This window comes from Sprattus sprattus (assembly GCF_963457725.1).
Source record: "Sprattus sprattus genome assembly, chromosome: 1".
Lineage (NCBI taxonomy): Eukaryota > Metazoa > Chordata > Actinopteri > Clupeiformes > Clupeidae > Sprattus > Sprattus sprattus.
The window spans coordinates 17,067,261-17,086,542 of NC_137920.1; the positions used below are offsets into that span (position 1 = coordinate 17,067,261).

The 19,282-nt window shown below is 40.4% G+C and overlaps 2 protein-coding genes across 2 annotated transcripts; both read left to right on the plus strand.

Moving 5' to 3' along the window:
• Positions 1-1,577: 1,577 nt before the first annotated feature.
• Positions 1,578-5,746, plus strand: LOC308368050 (uncharacterized protein; the record flags this gene model as incomplete). The annotated part of the gene is made up of 3 exons (XM_080842096.1): positions 1,578-1,839; positions 3,398-3,502; positions 4,046-5,746. 3 exons carry the CDS (start codon positions 1,578-1,580, stop codon positions 4,966-4,968), a joined length of 1,290 nt encoding a protein of 429 aa, XP_080698222.1. The 3' UTR covers positions 4,969-5,746.
• Positions 5,747-7,524: 1,778 nt separating this feature from the next.
• On the plus strand, positions 7,525-18,694 carry LOC308368059 (GTPase IMAP family member 7-like; the record flags this gene model as incomplete). Its single annotated transcript, XM_080842108.1, has 3 exons — positions 7,525-7,543; positions 10,817-11,751; positions 18,689-18,694. 3 exons carry the CDS (start codon positions 7,525-7,527, stop codon positions 18,692-18,694), a joined length of 960 nt encoding a protein of 319 aa, XP_080698234.1.
• Between the last annotated feature and the right edge of the window lie 588 nt (positions 18,695-19,282).

The following is a 19,282-nucleotide window of genomic DNA, read 5'->3' on the forward strand; positions in this document are numbered from 1 at the left end:
ACAAGTTGCTTGCTTGGTTGCTTGAGGTGTATCTTAAGTTAGTCACTCAGAACTCTGTCGAAACCAAAAGTAAACCGCGTATTAGACCTCGCTTTACACTTTGCAGACGTTCCCTGCGCAATCGCTCCACAGCCAGATGCACAAAGGGACCAAATGTGATCAGTCCAGCTTAGACGATAGCTCGGTTTGATGAACATTTTATTGTAGCTCTTTGTCTACCTTATTATGGATAGTAGAAGGCATCGTTTGTGTTTAAGCAACGTTCTGCACATGACTTATTGAGCTGCGAACTTCGATTCTGTGAATATCTTTCCAAATTAATTTTATGTTATATTAAGAATCGTGTCCGGCACGTTAAGTCGAACAACATCACACAGACAATTTGAGGTAGCCTTGTGCAACAGCATCGCATAAATCAGAGTGCGCCACACTAACATTTAACATCAGTCATGGGTGCTACGACTAAAGTTTCGATATTGAAGGAATGTACTTGGCTATAGGCCTATGCAACGCTAACGGTCTAAGCCCGAGAATGCCTTGGCTTGGTTTCTTTTTTGGCGTGTTTTGCAAGGAAGATTGACTCGTATCATCGAGGCCGTGTAAACGAAATGTCGTGTTTGCTAATTAGATATTAAACTTCGAGAGTGAAACAACGTTTGTCTATATAGTTTATCTGGGAAAGCTTTGTTCCACGTCGACACCCCAAGCCCTAGAATAACTTGACAGACCAAAATAAAATTGCCGTCTGAAACAGGAGAGATACGTAGCCTACAGGACAACAGGAATCTGATTTTAGATTAATGTTTGTGAAACCGGAGTAGCATGCTGTAATTTATTTACAAATAAATACAATATGCAATTAAGTTTTTTCGTGAATTGGGACTTTTAACTATAACTAACGTCAGCACATCCAATGACATCCAAACTAATCTACCTTGAAAAAATGCGCAGCCGCAGTCTTTATAGCTGGGTACTACTTAAACATAAATACTTGATCAACACAAAATAGCAAGTAGGCCTACATGCGGTCAAAGAAAAATCGTACATTTTTTGTTTTAACATACAGAACACCCATAACTGAAAGGTAGCATGTCCAAAGATAATGTAGTTACACATCTACATGCACATACAAGGTCTACAGGCACATATCAGACAGCATATTCTTCATCAGTGTAATGGTGTGAAGAGATTGCAAAAGGTGAATTTTTTTCTGCCGTGAAGACACCTAAAGTAATGGAAAGTAACTGAGTGTTTATTTATAATTGATTTTCTATTGCAACTGATGCTTCTGTCATACTATGCTTTGATCTTAGCAATATCTTACTAATACAACTCACACCACTTTGTTTGGTTTGTTTGTTACTTTGCTTGCTTCCATTTAAACAGTGACTGCTGAACCAACATCCAATGAGCACAATCTAATATGTGTTTATTTATGTCTGATTATTTACAACCAAGTATCTATTGCAACTGATGCACACACACATGCTGGGGAAATGTCTTACCGATAAAGCCCAACTATTTTATTCTGTGTTTGTTTGCTTCCGTCCAGTCTAGCTGCTGAACGAACCTCCAACATGAGCAACAAAGGAGTCTCAGATGTCTTGATAAAGACATTGGAGGGTCTTGACCCCAAAAACTTCAAAAGGTTCAAGCACAACCTGTGGGACCGTGGCCCAATCACCAGGCAGAGGTTGGAGAAGGCTACTGTAGATGACATAGTGGCCATGATGGTGCAGGCCTACTTTGAGAGCAACTGTGGCAGTGTCGTGTCAGACATCTTGAAGAAGATGAACTTAAACCAGTTGGCCTTGAACCTGGAGCAGGACCTGCAATCAGGCAAGTTACTCTCTCACAGAAACATGCTTTCATGGAGTTAATGGAGTTAATATTTAGATTACAGTGCCAATGACCTGAAATTGATGTGGTTCACTATTTTGACCGTCAGGATGCTTGATTTTGAGCGCTGATAATAATCATGTTTGGCTTGGTAGCTGGTTGTGGTCCTGGGACCTCTAGTGGTAATGTGAGCTTAGAGCTCAATATTGGCGATAGTGAAATGGAGGGGAAAGGGAAGGAGGTGGGATGCTTAGCTATGCCAGAGCTTGTGATGTAGAGAGAGGTAAGGCACGGTTAGATCTCCTAGAAGCAGGGTGACAGCTGTCAGTCATCCCCGTCGACTCAACCCAAACTCTTTTTAGAAAACGAAAAGTCAACTCTGTCATCAGCTGTTCTTTTATTTTCTATGCATACTCATTGTGACGGACCGAGCCTTGGTTGCCGTCGAAATGTGTGGGTTGGCCTGAAAAGCTCAGAGAAGGAGTGATGGCTCAAATATAAAGTTTTAAATAGGGTTCAAACTACCCAGAAGAACTGCTAAGCCTCTCAAAATAAACAGAGGACAACAAGCAACAGTCTCCAATAGTCCCACCTGCTCAGACTCTAAATGGGGTAGAGGACAAATTGCTGCTGTTCCTAGCTCTATTAAATTTACCTGCTTAGCCTCTAACTGTAGTAGCGGTCGAAAATCAGCAGTCAAAAACAGGTCCACAGACATGACAAGACAAGACCAGCTGAACTAGACAGAACAATGAAGATATATACCTGGCGGCCAGCACCATTTCTACTCAAAGGGGTAGACACAAAAACGAAATCAAACAACAATGACTCACAGACTCGGAGACATACAAATTGTATTTCCTCAATATTAAACAAAGAAACAAATATGTAAAATATAAATACATAATGTCTCACATGTTTGTAAAAAACACCTTACTCAAGTGGTATGGCCTAGACCATTTGTAGTGTCCCCCTGCCAGTCTAGGCAATTAACAGTTTCCATGAGGTGGATCCAATTGCAATCAGTGGTCTGAGTGTTTGTGTGTGTGTGTGTGTGTGCAAACCATGTCTGTTTGGGTGCAATTGTGGTTGCAAAGATGGGGCAGGAGTGTGCGGTTCATGTGCATTCGCACCACAACCGTCACACTCATCCACAACGGTTGCTCCATTAAATTAAAAAATAAATTGCAAATGAATGTCATTTCTGGCAGTTGTATTTATTTAGGTGTTTTTTCCTTTCTTTAGGATATCATAGTAACATGTGTGGTCGCTCCACGACCGTCACACTCATCCACAAGGGTCGCTCGATTAAATGAAAAACTAAATTGCAAATGCATGTCATTTCTGGCAGTTGTATTTATTTTGGTGTTTTTTCCTTTCTTTAGGACACCATAGTAACATGTGTCCACAGAGACTGTGTACAATCCAGTTTGACATGATGATTATCTAAAATTGATTGAATTGTAGTTCAATCAATATTGCTTGTCAGACTTTTCTGTAATAGTATCTCCTTGTCTCATCAATTTCTTTCTCCTCCTCTCCTCTCTCTGTCTTTCAGGGAGTTCCTCTGGAGGGGCTGAAGGAGCCAGTTTCGGTACAGAATATTCTGCTCACGGCAGCAGCACTAGCCTGTCTCCATTCTACTTTAACACCCAAATAACAGGTACCGGTGATCAGTCTCTTTATAGATGGAGACAGGAAAGCCTGAAAGTTGACAGTCCTGCGGTACAAAATGGTGCACATTTACGTATGTAATGCCATTTTATTCCAGATTATAGTATTACAAAGGAGTATAAGGACTCCATTATTTCTTGTTCAGAATGGCCTAATGTGATTGGGTCCTAGATGATACTCATCACTATAGAATCAAATCATCATGTGTCATTCTGGCTCAGTACATGTCCACAGAATGACACATCTAAAACTGACTTAAAGGTACGGTACGCAATTCTAATTATCTACACTTTTTTGTCAGGAATTTCTCCTCAAAGGCTTAGTTGTTCATACACAGTCCGGTCTTTGTAAATGGAAAAGTCACTTCAGCAGGACAGACAGGCGGGGTGGAATGTGATTGGTTGTTGAGCTCAAATACCAACAAACCAGAACCTTAGACTGCATCGTTAACCATATCATAAACAATGATTTGCAACTTTTTTGTTAGAACTCGTCAGTAATGCACACACTATCTTTGGCTGTGTCACCTCAGGCTCTGAGTTGAGGATCGTTGTGGTTGGCAAAACCGGAGCAGGCAAGAGCGCCACCGGAAACACCATCCTGGGTGGCAACGACCACTTCTGTGCCGAATTCTCGCCCGAGTCGGTCACTGCGACCTGCGAGAGGAAGACTGCTATAGTGAGTGGCCAATTGGTCGCCGTGGTTGACACCCCGGGTCTGTTTGACACAACGATGGCCGCCGACACGATGAAAAGAGAGATCGAAAAGTGTGTGGAGATGTCTGTGCCTGGGCCTCACGCCTTCCTGCTGGTGATCAGGCTGGGGAGGTTCACAGAGGAGGAGAAAAGCGCAGTGAAGTGGATCCAGGAGAACTTTGGGCCGCGGGCATCCAGGTACACCATAGTGCTATTCACAGGTGGCGACCAGTTGAGGGGGAGATCCGTGGCAAATTTTCTGGCCTGCAGTGCCGACCTCAAGGATTTTGTCCAGAGCTGCCAGAACCACCACGTATTCAACAACGAAGATAAGATTGATCAGACTCAAGTCACAGAGCTGCTGGAGAAGATTGAAACCATGGTGATACACAACGGAGGGAGATACTACACCAACGCCATGTACCAGGAGGCCCAGAGGAGGATGAAAGAGGAGGAGGAGATGCTGAGGCAGGCAGTGGAGATAAAGAGGCAGGAGGAAGAACAACAGAGATCAACAATTCACAAGAAGATCAAGAAAGCAAAGGAATGTAAAAACTACTTTTCTTTTTTACAAGGAGTCATGACCTTTGTTGAGGGCGGGGCCCTCTATAAAGCCAGAGAGAATGGTAAAGAAGAAGAGCTTCGTGCTTCAGGGTTGGGAAATCTGTTTGGTGCTATGGACGGTGTTGTGACCTATGTGGTAGATGACTGCAACAACGACATAGAGAAACTGACCGAAAAACTTTCTAAATTAGAATAGTTGAAATGTACACCTAGATATGCTACCTACACATGCTATCAAAATATAGATTTGTTATAGTAAAAAGGTCATCAGGTAACCTAAATGTGAAATACACTGAGATATTGGTATTCCTTTATCCTTCCAATTTCAAGGACTCCTTATTTGTAAGAACACATGATTGTTAGCGGAGATAGGTCAATTTATATTTGAATCCCTGTCAGGGAAAAATCCCTTATCTAGACATTTAAGTTTAGATTACAAACCACACTGTGAGGCAGAACATATGTTTAAACCTTGACAGTCAAAGGAGAGGTCTTGTTTGGGGAAGTCCCTAGAAGAGCTCTGATCTCCCTTGGCTGGCTCAGCCCTTTTATTAACTCTTAGCTTACACAACGTGTCATCCAAGCGCGGCAGATACCCCGCCCAAACAGATACATGACTTGTTATTGTTATCAGCACATACAGACAAGCACAAATTCAGACGTCTTCGTGGCCCCTTACTTCTGCATTTTAATCAGCTCAGTGCACGCTTCTTCTTTTTGCAGGAAGCCACTTTGGACACAGTAGCACAATCACATGCACAGAATGTCACAGTATTTTTCCACTCAGTATTTCTTCACATGAGTGCCTAACTTTTAATACAAGTCTCAAATCTCAAGCAAGGTTATTAATGATTATTTCCTTTAATACATAATTTCCATTACAATCCCCTCTTTTTAAATTGGGGGACAATGGCTGTATCTCAGTAACTGGTCTCACTGAGGTGAATGTATTGTAATACTGACTTCCTGTTAAGATATGCCCATTTTCCAAATATCATATTGTTAAGAGTGCAGCTCAACCTGATGGGTGTATCTGAATGTCTGAATGCAAAAGTGTTATTTGACAAGTTTGAGCCTCTTGGTGTTATGGTTGTGAACGCAGTGCCAATCAGTATACCACGCGTACGCTCTAGCAGACCCCCTCAGGCACAGTGCTGCTTACAGTGTTTGAAATCACCAATCTTTCAGGTCAAACCTTTAAAATATTTCACTGTTTTTACAGGCTTGCTTCACACAGGCACGCGCACACACACACACACACACACACACACACACACACACACACACACACACACACACACACACACACACACAAACACACACACACACTTACACATGGACTGTATTTTACTTATATCACTGCTACTGGTTTTTGTTGTGGTTTAGTCCTTGAGTTTTTAGTCACATGCATGCTTTATAACACACACGCACACACACAATTTCATTAGTTGTTTATTTAGCAATGCCACATACTGTATATAATGTATGTTACAGCTGTTGCTCTTTTGTGATTTGTACACTGCTCTAGGCTATGCCTTGAATTAATAAAGATAAATACGATTTTGCTGGTTGGAAAGTGTGTTGTTTGGTGTGAGCATTTAGCCATGTCCTGTTCATTAATGTGAAGGTAGATTGACAATGTAATGGATAGATTATTGACAAAATATGAAAACTAATGTATTGGAAAAAATGACAGCATCAGACGTCTCACCTGCATTGCCTTTGGATTACATTACCCTTACATAAGTATTGATGTTAGTGATGAACATCATGGTATTGGTGTTAGATTGAAACGTATCAATAGCCAATGTTCATCATAATAATCAAGCTCGATGGGACTAGTAGGTTATTATCAATTATTGCCTATGTGTTTCACAAACTACATTAAGAATGTTAATATCACATACAATATAAAATGACTTTTAACAGTTATTAAATTGCGTTTGTAATATGACTTATCACGAGTAAAATATTTGAACCCACCCTGCGTGCGTTAAAATCTTTTCCTTGTATGCTGACAATTGTTGACGTGTAAGAACCGCAGGAACAGCCTTCCTGTTTTCAAGATCAACCTTTCGGTTTCGTTTGAGACGTCACCGACAGAAATTATTAGCCGGAGCTAAAAGTTGTATTCATCTGATGCAAACGACCTATAGACCAGGTAAGATTCTTGTAAACTTTGGTAAACATCTCATTCGCTGGAGAAGTAAGCATGGGTTTAAGTCGGTGGATAGTTTGGCTACACATCTGGATAGAGTTCGGGAGACACTGCACTGCCGATTGCTTAGTTTAGTCACTGAAACGACCGACAGGCGTCTGATGGAGATGAAAAACAAGATCCACATTTGCTAGGCTACTGTAATAATTGAAGTTATATACTGACACGCTCAAGATACATAACATGATCATCTTTATAACTCAAACCACGACATTTGCTTGTTTTTGGATATAGTTTGACTACTATGGGTTCACGTTGTAAACACGTCACTGGCATCGTTTATGTTAAGGTCCTGGCCCACTTAAAGCCAATCGCCATCCAGTCGCTCACACAGAATAGTCCAAGGCTACATGACGTGGAAAGCGCCAGTGTCTGTGGTGGCCCAGTAAACTAAACTTGCTGACGTCAGTCTATTTGTGAACTGATAGCCCAACCTGGTAGGTCTCCGTCTCCTAATATATCAGTCAATCCTGTTTTTAGAACAAAGCGAGTTTACAACTCTCAGTCTCAGATGTGATTTCCTGTGTAAACGATATGGTTGCAGTTGGGTCATGTGAGTGTAATTCTCTTTGAATGAGGCGCACTTCCTTTGGGCTCAGATACACATACGCGTTTTTGTAAAAACAGGACGCGAGCAAATGCATTGATTCCTATGGTACGGCGCGTTTAAAGCGTGCGCCCCTTCTCCACCACGCGTTGCGTATTTGAAGCGTTTTTTAGGTGCGCTTAAAAGTTGAACTATTCTCAACTTTCCAGCGCAAGGCAGGGAAGCGCACCGCTTCTGTTTTGGCCGCCGCACTTTGCCAAGGCGTTACTGAAGCGTTTCTTCCTGAAAAAAGACGCGTATGTGTATCTGAGCCCTTTGGGTGTTAAAGTAGCAAAAAAAGCTCACGTGGAGGAGTAGTGTAACCTTGAAGTGAGCCTTTTGTTGACGCCCACTTCGAAGCAGCTAATGCAGGCCTACAGTATAACAATAAGTATTTCCAATTTATTTAACTTTTAAGCCGTCAGGTAGTGGTACTGTACCCGTTTTGCTTTTTGCATTAGGCTACCACACCAAAGCTAATAATTGAGAACATACCTATATGTTTCATATGATGTGTATTTTGCTTGGCTTCTTAAAAAGTGATGAACAATTAGATGGATAGATGGATGGATAGATGGATGGATACTTTATTAATCCTTACATTTAGGTCATCCAGTAGTAATACACTTATGCACTTACAGTATGCAACTCACAGACATACTTACATGAATCGAATACACAAAGGGAGAACATATTCACAAGGAGTGGGGTGTTTACCGATACAATAATGGTTCTGACCCTATGGTACAGTATGCATTGATTTTGACAGTGTTGATGTCCACGAGGAAGGGGCGAATTATATCATATTTTCCTCAATCAGCTCCTAAACACAAGGAGTACTTTTTCTCTTATCCTGGGCCAGTTGGAAGAGCAGCATGGGACAGTTGGAACACTCACCTATCCACACATGATTGTTTAGTAGTATGATTGATTCATAATGTTATATGGACCTAACTTCATGAGAGATAAGTGGATTCTACAGCGTGGGTACAGTTGGTGCAGTCTGTCAACACACTAAAACCTGTACCCAGCTCACCACCTCGCACAATTATCTATACACTGCAATAACCTTAAAGAAGACCAAGTCTTGTAATGTGCCACTTTCATTGCCCAGATTAAATATCAAAATCATCTAAAATCAGTTTAACTGTGATCTAAGGACAAAAGCTATTCAGTGGGATTCCCACTGTGGGAAAGGAAGATGGTGTTAAATAATGTCAAAATAATGTAAAAATACTTGGGCTGATATCTTTAGCCTGGAGAGGGGTGCATCCATAACATTTACCAACGTCAAAGAGGATGCTTCTGAGCATGTGCAGAGCTAGTCACAGATTGTGGTTGAGGCGATTGTGAGTTATTTAAGATGTTCCAGCTATCCCTCTGTTCTAACTGTGCAATCAGAAAATAACTTCAGGAGAACGGAAGGGTGAACTTTGATTTGTTGTTGATCTCAAATATTAACAACCTTCACCAGAATCACGGACTGCACATTTAATCTAACTTTTGTCTGGTGCACAGTAAATTAGAACAGTAACTTTTGTCAGTCTTAAACAATATGATCAAAGAATGGAATAATGAAATATTGAGCTTCTCCAACTACTACTTAAGCTCCCAAATGTGCAATTGTTAAATGTGGGGACTTTTTCTTTTTCTTTTTGTGTACCACTGAAAAAATGTTTACTTGGATAGCTGAGATACATATTTCTCACTTTGCCTCAACACCATAGCATGCTATGTCAGCTTTGGTTTGAGTCCAACAACAAAGCATTACAGGGACTTTCTAACCAATCAGGGCGTGTTTAGCCCTTCTTTCATTAGCATGTTTTCATTCCAACCAGTGAAGAGAAGCTATGTCTTTCCTGGTCTGAGATGCCTTTCCTGTAGACCGTGTTGTGGACGGTGTTCAAAGTGATGGTTATTTATTTGTGATCAATGCGCAACAAAAATGTTTGTGTGAATGCATCACTGGTCAGCTAAGCACTCACATGTTAGCCATTCAGAGAGGTTATCAGGTGCTGGGATTAATGGTCTTGTTCTCTCAACCATTTCTTAAACCCTTGTGCGGCTTTATATATAGAACTGGAGACTGGAACTGCTAGACAAGGCAGAGGACTACGTTGGAGAAGAGTAGAGCTCAGCCACCCAAGAACCGTAAGCAAAACGACCTTCACCACAGCTCAAAATTACAATATATACTGTATAAGTCTTTTTTATGTTGATTTCTTTATTTTAGTTATAGACAGAAAATATTTTTAAGGCCGTGTTCTATTATGTGGGGACATCCCACAAGTGGCTAATCCTCTCAACCTGAACCTGTATTACAGGTTTTAATTTACAAACATGCAAAACACTGTGTGCCAGGGGTGTAACAGTACTACAGCACATATGGTTTACAGTCCTGTGTATTACCAAAACAGCATTCCAAAGGGTTCAGTATAGAAAGACATCATACACACAATATTTTAACTTAATTCTAGACAAACTTATTGTAATTATACAGTCTGCATGCGTTTCTAAGTAACATTTATTGTTGTGCACTGATCTCTTAAGGAACACGGAGTGACTGCATTACTCCACCTCCCAAAAGTGAGTACATTTGTATATATTAATGTTCATTTTGACATGCTTAATATATCCGGCTGACTGATGTTTGGTCATGGACCAAAGACCTTTTGTGCACATCATACTTTCAGTAATATGGTAAACCCATATTACCATAGACTAAATTAATACTCAATGGCACGGAATAAGTCATAGTAGAGTCCATTCTATTTTACCCATCCCCTTCTGAAAATTAAATAACTATCTGTGCTTTTGTAGGCTTTCAGTTTTTGAGATGTGTAGGGGGAAAGATGTTCTATTAGATAGATAGGTAAATACCTCCACACTGGAGCTCAGGCAGGGACTTCGTCGAGGTTAAATACATAAAAATGTCAGGGGGGGTGCAGCAAATGTATCACAAGTTCCTAATATATATATTTTTTCTAAATATCTCTGTCTGGCTAGTGGTATGGTCTGTGGTTGATGGCGTAGCGGCACTGCTCGAAGTTGTCCACTATTTGTCGCCATTTTCGCTGTTCTTCTTGCCCGCCAGCTAACTATTGTAGTCACATGACTGAAAACTAGCAATACCCTTTTGTGTTGATAACTTATGTGGGTGAGGACATGCAGATATAGATCCTGTCTTTTTCTAAAATTACTGCTCATTTAATTTAAGAGTTTTGACTGTTTCCTCCACAGTGTCTCCACTAAGGATCGTGCTGCTGGGGAAAACTGGTTCTGGAAAGAGTGCCTCAGGAAACACCATCCTGGGGAGGGAAGCTTTTAAAGAGGACGTCTCATTTGAATCTGTGACTGAAATGTGCAGTAATCAACATACTGTAGTGAATGGTAGACAAATTACAGTGATTGATACACCAGGATTGTTTCATACAGAAAAGCCTACTGAAGAGCTGAATGGTGAGATGGAGAAGTGTTTTGAGATGTCTCTGCCTGGCCCTCATGCCTTCCTGCTGGTGATCAGATTAGGCGTGAGGTTCACAAAGGAGGAGAGAAATGCTGTGAAGTGGATCCAGGAGAACTTTGGTGAGGGGGCGCTGAAATACACTATAGTGCTTCTTACTCATGGGGATGTGCTGGAGGGGAAATCAGTGAAGGATGTTCTGTGCAGAAGTCCTGCTCTCTCATGTCTTACTGAACATTTTGGGGGTAGATATCATGTCTTCAACAATAAGAGTAAAGACAGGACTCAAGTCAGAGAGCTAAAGGAGAAAATTGAGGCCATGGTGAAGGGAAATTGGGGAGCAAACTACACCAGTGAGATGTACAAGGAGGTGCAGAGAAGGATAAGAGAAAAGGAGGAGAGGAAAAGAGAAGAGGAAGAGACACGGAAGGCAGAGGAAGAGAGAAAGAAAAAACAAGCAGAAATTAAGTTAGAAACTGAAGAGAGAAAAAGGGGAGAGGCACAGATGAAGGCTGCAGAAGAAAGGAGGCCGAGATTTGAAGAAAAGGAGAAGGACTTCAGAGATCAAGATAAAAGAGCTAAAATCACTGCTGTGTTTGATGCACTGGCAACTGTAGGAGCAACAGTAGAGACAGGAGGAGCAGTAGGAGCAGCAACAACAGCAGCAGTAGCAGTAGGAGTAAATGCCTTATCAAAAGCAAATGCAGCAAAGGTAAATGCGGCAGCAGCAGCAGCAAAAGCAAAAGCTAGAGCAGCAAAAGCAGCTGAAGTAGCAGCAGCAGCAAAATCAAAGGCAAGAGCAGCAAAAGCAGCAGAAGTAGCAGCAGTAGCAAAGGCAAAAGCAAAAGCAGCTAAAGCAGCGGAAACAGCAGCAGCAGCAAACGCAAAAGCAAAAGCAGCAAAAGCAAAAGCAATAGCAGCAAAAGCAGCAGCAGCAGCCAAAGCAGCAGGAGGAGCAGCAGCAGCCAAAGCAGCAGGAGGAGGAGCAGCAGCAGCAAAAGCAGGAGGAGGCGCAGGAAAAGCAGAAGCAGGAGGAGGAGGAGCAGCAGGAGGTGGAGTAGCGTCAGCAGCAGGAGCAGCATTAACAGCTGACAGGAGATTATATTTTGGTACAGAATCATGGGTTGATACAGAATCAGAGGATGATGCTTATTAATAACAGCATGATTCAGAGGAGGGAGCATCTGAGTTTATTTCATGTTCTTATCTTTTATTTCTCTGTTAATGTACTTTACATTTCATTTGTATTTTTAACCTTTTTAATGCACTTTAAAAAATAAATAAAAAATACAGACATGACATGCCCTCTTGCAATAACCTTGCACCACTCAAAACGTACTCAAAAGGGAAGAGTGAAATCACAAGGTATTGGCTTCAGAAGAATCTGGACAACAACTCAATTCATCATGTATCAATACATATTCATGATCAGATTCACATTTATTGGCTTCAGAAGGGTTGAAGGAAGTCATTGTTTAAGGTCTTGAGATTAAGGGGTTATGCCTGTACACTATTAGGCTTATAGAAGCAGAAGTCAGGCAAATTTAGAATGAAAGGAAATGAGGGCAAACATCTCAATCCATTTGTAAATACATATTCATCCTCACATTTAAATACAACCAATAAAATGACTAATTTCCCTGTGTGTGTGTGTGTGTGTGTGTGTGTGTGTGTGTGTGTGTGTGTGTGTGTGTGTGTGTGTGTGTGTGTGTGTGTGTGTGTGTGTGTGTGTGTGTGTGTGTGTGTGTGTGTGTGTGTGTGTGTGTGTGTGTGTGTGTGTGTGTGTGTTCATGGACCAAGGAATCTAGAAGTAAATGGTAAATCAACAGAGTGCTAAGACTACAAGAGCCCACTTTGACAACAGTGGACCTCTCCCCACCTATCAGCCAACAGTAATCTTCATATGCCGCCCTTATGAGTCACACATCCAAGGTCCAGGTTCTTTAATACTGATGTTCTTTATAGAGCCGACAAACAGACCACAAAATACTGTAGAACTACACAGAAATGAATATAAGACATGTCTTGTATTACTTGTGTAACACTGGTCAAGTAACGGGGAGACGGAGACGAAACTGTTGTTCTTTCTTTCATTTATTTTCCTTTAGAAAATAACACAAAAATATTGCCTTCAGGCTATGGTGTAAATCTGCAGCATCCGATCAGAAGCATTGGCATATAACGTTAGCCTAAGTGCACAGAGTTACAGCACTTCATTAAACCTATTTACAATATGGGGCCACATTCCTTTAGAAAATAACACAAAACTATTGCCTTCAGGCTATGGTGTAAATCTGCAGCATCTGCAAAAGCAAAATAAAAGAATGCATCGCGTAAAATATATGCAACAGATTCGGTGCCATTTCAGATTTTGGAAGATGAAAAAAAGTACATTACAATTTTAAACTTTTTTTGATTTGATGTGATGTGGTAATATGTTTAGTATATAGAAAATAACTTTTCCCACCTTAACATAAACAATTAAGTTATTATTTTGCAAGATTTCTGAAACAAGTCCCTGCTTTTATTCAACCCCGTCACGGCCATTTTGCAATTCAACAATACATATTTTAAGTAAGCTTGTGGGCAGCTTCTGGCATGATCTCCCAGTTTAGATGTCCCTTGTAAATAATGACATATTACAAAGAAATAGAAAATTAAGAAAACCTGACAAACCTGACAAAACACCAGCCTTTGCAGGTTATGATCATGAAATTTGTCAAATATCTCCGCATTTAGGCTAGAAATGTCTAAGGAGACTTTCTAATTTCAACCAAATTGACCTTCACTTATTTATCCTGATATAATACACATGAAACAAATCTCTTGATTTCATAACTTATTTATTTGATACAAAAAAGCACAAAATTCATCTCAAAACAGGGCTGAAACACCATAACGGGGTTGAAAATTATGTAACGGGGTTGAAAATCATGTAACAGGGTTGAATGGACAAGCAGCGTACATGCCACATTTTTATCCTTTTTTGTCCTTTTTTCTTGTGTGTTCACTCCTGAGGTACCTTTCCCTTCGTTCTTGATCGGTATTCCTTCTTGCCCTGTACTTCTTACTGCCTTTTTGCTGCTGTTTTTGCCATTGATGAATCTGAAAGCATAGACAAGTCAATGACCTGGAAATTCTTTGTTGACTTTCTCAAATGACCTTATGAAATTCTTAGTTTTTTTTTGTTGATACTGTACACCTGCATTCACAGCAATAACAAAACATTATGTGTATCAAACAATATACTTTAAATATAGCAAATTTGTCAAATCTGTTCAACCCTGTAACAGAAAAATGTGACGGGGTTGAATGTGACGGGGTTGAAGATTTTGTGCTAATAGTTGTTAATTCTGGAATGCTAGCAGCTATCAGTGTGCCTCATGGCATTTATCAATTTAGATTTTGTTATACTTAACAGCTATGAAAGCACTTTTTTCGTAAAACCTTCTTAGCTATGAGTTTACCCCTCAACAGGGTTGAACACCTGAGCTCGACAAAGGCCTTATGTACATAAAAACTGTATAATATTCATAGAAAATGAGAGACACACCTACCTCTTGTTACACCATCCAGTTGTGAAGACTTTGATGATGTCACTTACTCAAAAATGATGTCAAAAGGATCAAACCATTATTTATTTTTTTGGGGGGGAATGTTTTTGTTACGGGGTTGAATGAAACGCAAGGACAGGGTTACAAGCCTACATTTATGAGAAAATGTCTCTGAAAATGCAATTTCTTTTCTTGAGAAAATTAATGATCCATGAAAAGATGACATTTTGATTGAATTTGACAAAAAAAAAGCATTATTATTTTAAACTGTATACTCAAAATGCATCATGCTATTTTCATGATGGTTGATGGGGACATGCAGATTTCATAATAGTCATAAGAACAGCAAACAGAAAAATAATGAAATAAATATATTTTTAAATATTTAATGTCTATTGCATATTAAAAACATATGAAACCTTTAAATGCTGCAGTTTAAGTTTAGTTTGATCAATGTTCTGTAAAGTTATAACAGTAGTAAGCCCTGGGACACTGATATTACTGAAACGGCACCGAATCTGTAGAATGACCCATCTACGTCAATAGTTCATTGTCCACATACAGCAATCAATCATACGCTCATAAACACAAGAACAATCTTAAATTGTATTACAATGATAACCAAACAGAACATACAATACCACTTTTGCCTGCTTGTAGACTAAGAGAGTATATTACAGCTCGCAGTTCTTCAGAGAGCATGAGAAAGGATATTACAGCTCATATTGTCTTTACCAAGTAGCTCAAGCCTATCTAAACTTGAACTCACGTAATTCAGTCAATCAGCCAAACGCTCAACAGGAAGTGACATGTTACATGCATGATGGGAAATTGAGTCAAACATACAGCTAAACATCTTTAGTAGCTCAAGATACCACATAGTGGAGACAACATTGAAAACTTTGTGACCGCAATTACACTTCATATACAGGTGTTTCTACATCTGACGTCTCACCTGCATGGCCTCTGAAGTAGGCTACATTAACCTCACATTAGTATTTGTAATTTAAACTGCAGCAGCCTTCCTGTTTACAAGATCAACCTTTCGGTTTCGTGTGAGACGTCACCGACAGAAAGAAGTAGCCAGAGCGAAAAGTTGGATTTATTCATCAAATGCAAAGGACCTAAAGATCAGGTGAGATTCTTGTCAACTTTTGTAAACATCTCTATCGTTGGATGAGTAAGAAACGTTTTAAATCGGTGGATAATTTGGCTACACCGCTGGAGAGATTTCGATAGACACGGCAGTGCCAGTTGCTTAGTTTAGCCACTGAAATGCACCGACAGGCATTCGATAGAGAAGAAAACAAGATACACATTTGCTAGGCTACTGTAATATCTGAAGTTTTATACTGACACGTAGAAGGTACATATCATGAAGCACGAACAGCTTTATTACTCAACCCACGACATTTGCTTGTTGTGTTTGGATATAGTTTAAACTACGAGTTTGCGTGGTAAACACGTCACTGGCATCGGTTATGCAAAGGTACTTGACCCAAATAAAGCCAATCGCCATACAGTCGCTCGAACAGAGAATAGTCCTAGGCTACATAAGGAGGAAGGCGTCAGTGTCTTTGGTGGACCAGTAAACTAAACTTGCTCACGTCGACCTAATTGTGAGCTTGTAACCCTGGTGGCCCTCTAACATCAGTCTCATTGTTTTGCGTAGGCTACAAGGCGAGTTTACAACTCTCAGTCTCGGATGTGATTTCTGTGTAAACGATATGGTTGCAGTTTGGCCATGTGAGTGTAGGCTAATTCTCTTTGCATGAGGGCACACTTCCCTTAGGTGGTAAAGTAGCAAAAGAGCTAGCGTGGAGGAGTAGTGCAGCCTCGAAGTAACCCTTTTGTTGACGCCCACTTCGAAGCAGGTTACACCGGCCTACAGTATAGCAACTTTTTGAGTATTTTACATTTAAACCGTCAGGTAGTGCTACACGTTTTTCATATGATATTTATTTTGCTTTTCTACTTAAAAAGTGATGAGCATTCATATTTTACTCAATCAGCTCCTAAACACAAGGACTACTTTTGCTTGAATCCATGAGGTTGTTGGATGAGCACTATGGAACAGTTTTAACACTCACCCTAGAGCGCTACCTAACCAATCAATAGCTGAAGTTACCATTCAACGAAAATATTTACCATAAAAATAAACATTTAATATCAGGATTGGATGGATAATTGGTAATTCACACGTGAACTCACTAAGAAACACATCATTCTATCCAGACATCTTTGCACCCTTCATGTTAGAATATGGCAATAATTGGCAGCTCAAATGTTATCATTTGCCTTCAGGAAGGCTTACTATCCATCTATCATAATCTTATGTGGGCCTAACTTCATGTGAGACGATGGGATTCTACAGTTGGTGCAGTCTGTCACACGTTAACACACTAAAACCTGTACCCAGCTCACCACCTTGCACAATTATCTATACACCGCAATAACCTTAAAGGACACAAAGTGTTGAAATGTGACACAGTGCGTGCGTGCGTGAGCTAGTGTGTAGTCAGTGATTCAAAGCACCTTACAGGACAGGTTGGACACATTGCGTGTGTGTGTGCGTGTGCGTGTGCGTGCGCGTGCGGGTGTGTGTGTAGTCAGTGTGTTTACAGTTTGTTCATATTTGGGTTTCAGATTCCTGGCAGTGATTTGTAAACAACCTATCCACACCACACTGTAGAGGCTCATGAGGAGGGATGGCTCTCTCTAATGGTAAGTCTTTATATTATTTTATTTTATAGGTCCCGCGTGCATTGATCCTTTTATGGTGACATTTTTGTATTTATCTGTCATTCTGGTATGTTGCCCCAAAACTCAAATGTAGGTTATATATGCATTGGTTTTGACACTTTTTTGCAATGTTTGTTATTGAGATATTTTTTGCACTGTTTGATGCACAGTCGAGTGAGACCCTTCTGGACAATAGACAATACGGAATACGGAGACGCCCCCTTCACCTCTGGCTGGTGACAAACTTGGCCGCCATACTGAAACGGGGGTCATTTGCGTCATCAGTCGTGTTCAGCTTGGGGATGCACAGCCAGCCTAACTGACATTCCAACATTATGAGCAAACAAGGCATAACATGGCAAAGCAGGTCTGTAGATAGGCAAATGTCTCCCTCTCATTTAGACCTACTGTGATTTACATTTCTCTACCTTAATCTAACACAGGAACAAGAAAAGCTAAGTTAAATATACAAAAAACCATACGCTACTGGTATGTACTTGGCACAATTTATTTAAACACCTTCATTTTTTTTCAAGTAATGTTTCGTCTATGAAAAGCTTTACACATCAGTTGTGAGTTCAGCATATGTTTGCATTTGCGCAACGTTTTATCAGGAGATATCGCAATGTGTAAATTCAGCAATTATCATAAACATATGCACATGTTTATATGTCTATGGCCATTATAGCCTTACTATCGAGATTCAAAATAACACGGAGACAACTTTTGGGGGGAACTTGACTTCGATCATAAACCCTTGAATATAAAAATGACTCGGTAAAATCAGTTGAGAAATGTAAACGCTATAGTGCTTTTATCCAGATAAACAGCAGCTCCACCGTTCTCGCCATAGACATATAAGGTCTATGGTTCTCGCGTTAGTTTACAGGCCAGGTGTCCCCGGACCGAAAATGGCGGCGAAGTTTAGCATCTCGGCAACGGGCTGACGCAGGCGAAGAGGCTTCTCCGTATTCTATGTCTATGTTCTGGACGGCCACCCCGGCCTGTAGAGGTTTCGGGCTCCGTCCCGGCTGACAGGCCACACAAGCATAAACAAATAGGCAAAGCCACAAAATAGGCACAAGGGTAAACTATGACCCCTAGGGGTAGGGGGACGTAACAGATGTTGCAGTGATTTACATGTATTGAAAATGGTTGTTATAGACATAAAGAAGAAAATGCCTTTTCTCAGTATTTCATTGTTGTTGTACAGAGTGGAATATGTTAAAGGAGCTCTATTCCTCTGTGCATTTCTGTTCTCATTGTAAAGAGACAAAAACAGTATGCTTGTCTACGGATCCTGCGTGCATGCACACTTTTTAGGTGAAATTTTTGTATTTATCTGTCATTTAGGAATGAACAAGTAAAAGCACTGCGGTGTCCAGCAGTGGTTTGCCTGACCGCCGTTACGTAAACAAACCTACCTCACCACACCGCAGAGGCTCCTGAGGAGTGATGGATCTCTCAAACGGTGAGTTTGAGCTCATTTTTACACCACAGAAAATGACATCGCTCCTTCTTAAATTGAAGGTGCTGTGCTAATTTCGGGCGAAAGGTTGTTACCAATTAAATAACACCAATCCCTGTTGTGTTCTTGAACCAACATGTTATGTATTTATATATGCTAATTTATGGAATCAGATCAATGCCATAAATATTTTGTAATCTGTAATATAGATTTTGTATCTGTAATATAGATTTTGTATTACACTTCGTTCCACCTGTTTCAAAGATCCTTGTCGTTGTATGGAAGATATTATGATCTGCTTTGGTAGCTAACGAAAGCTAACGTTAGCATTTTCGTGACCGATCTCCTATTCACATTTAATTAGGTTAACCATTCAGTATTCATATGACCCATTATCACGATGAGAACATTTAGCAGACAGACTGCTATTGTCTTGTTCTCCAGACACATGCAAAGTGATGGTGGGGGTATACCGTTAA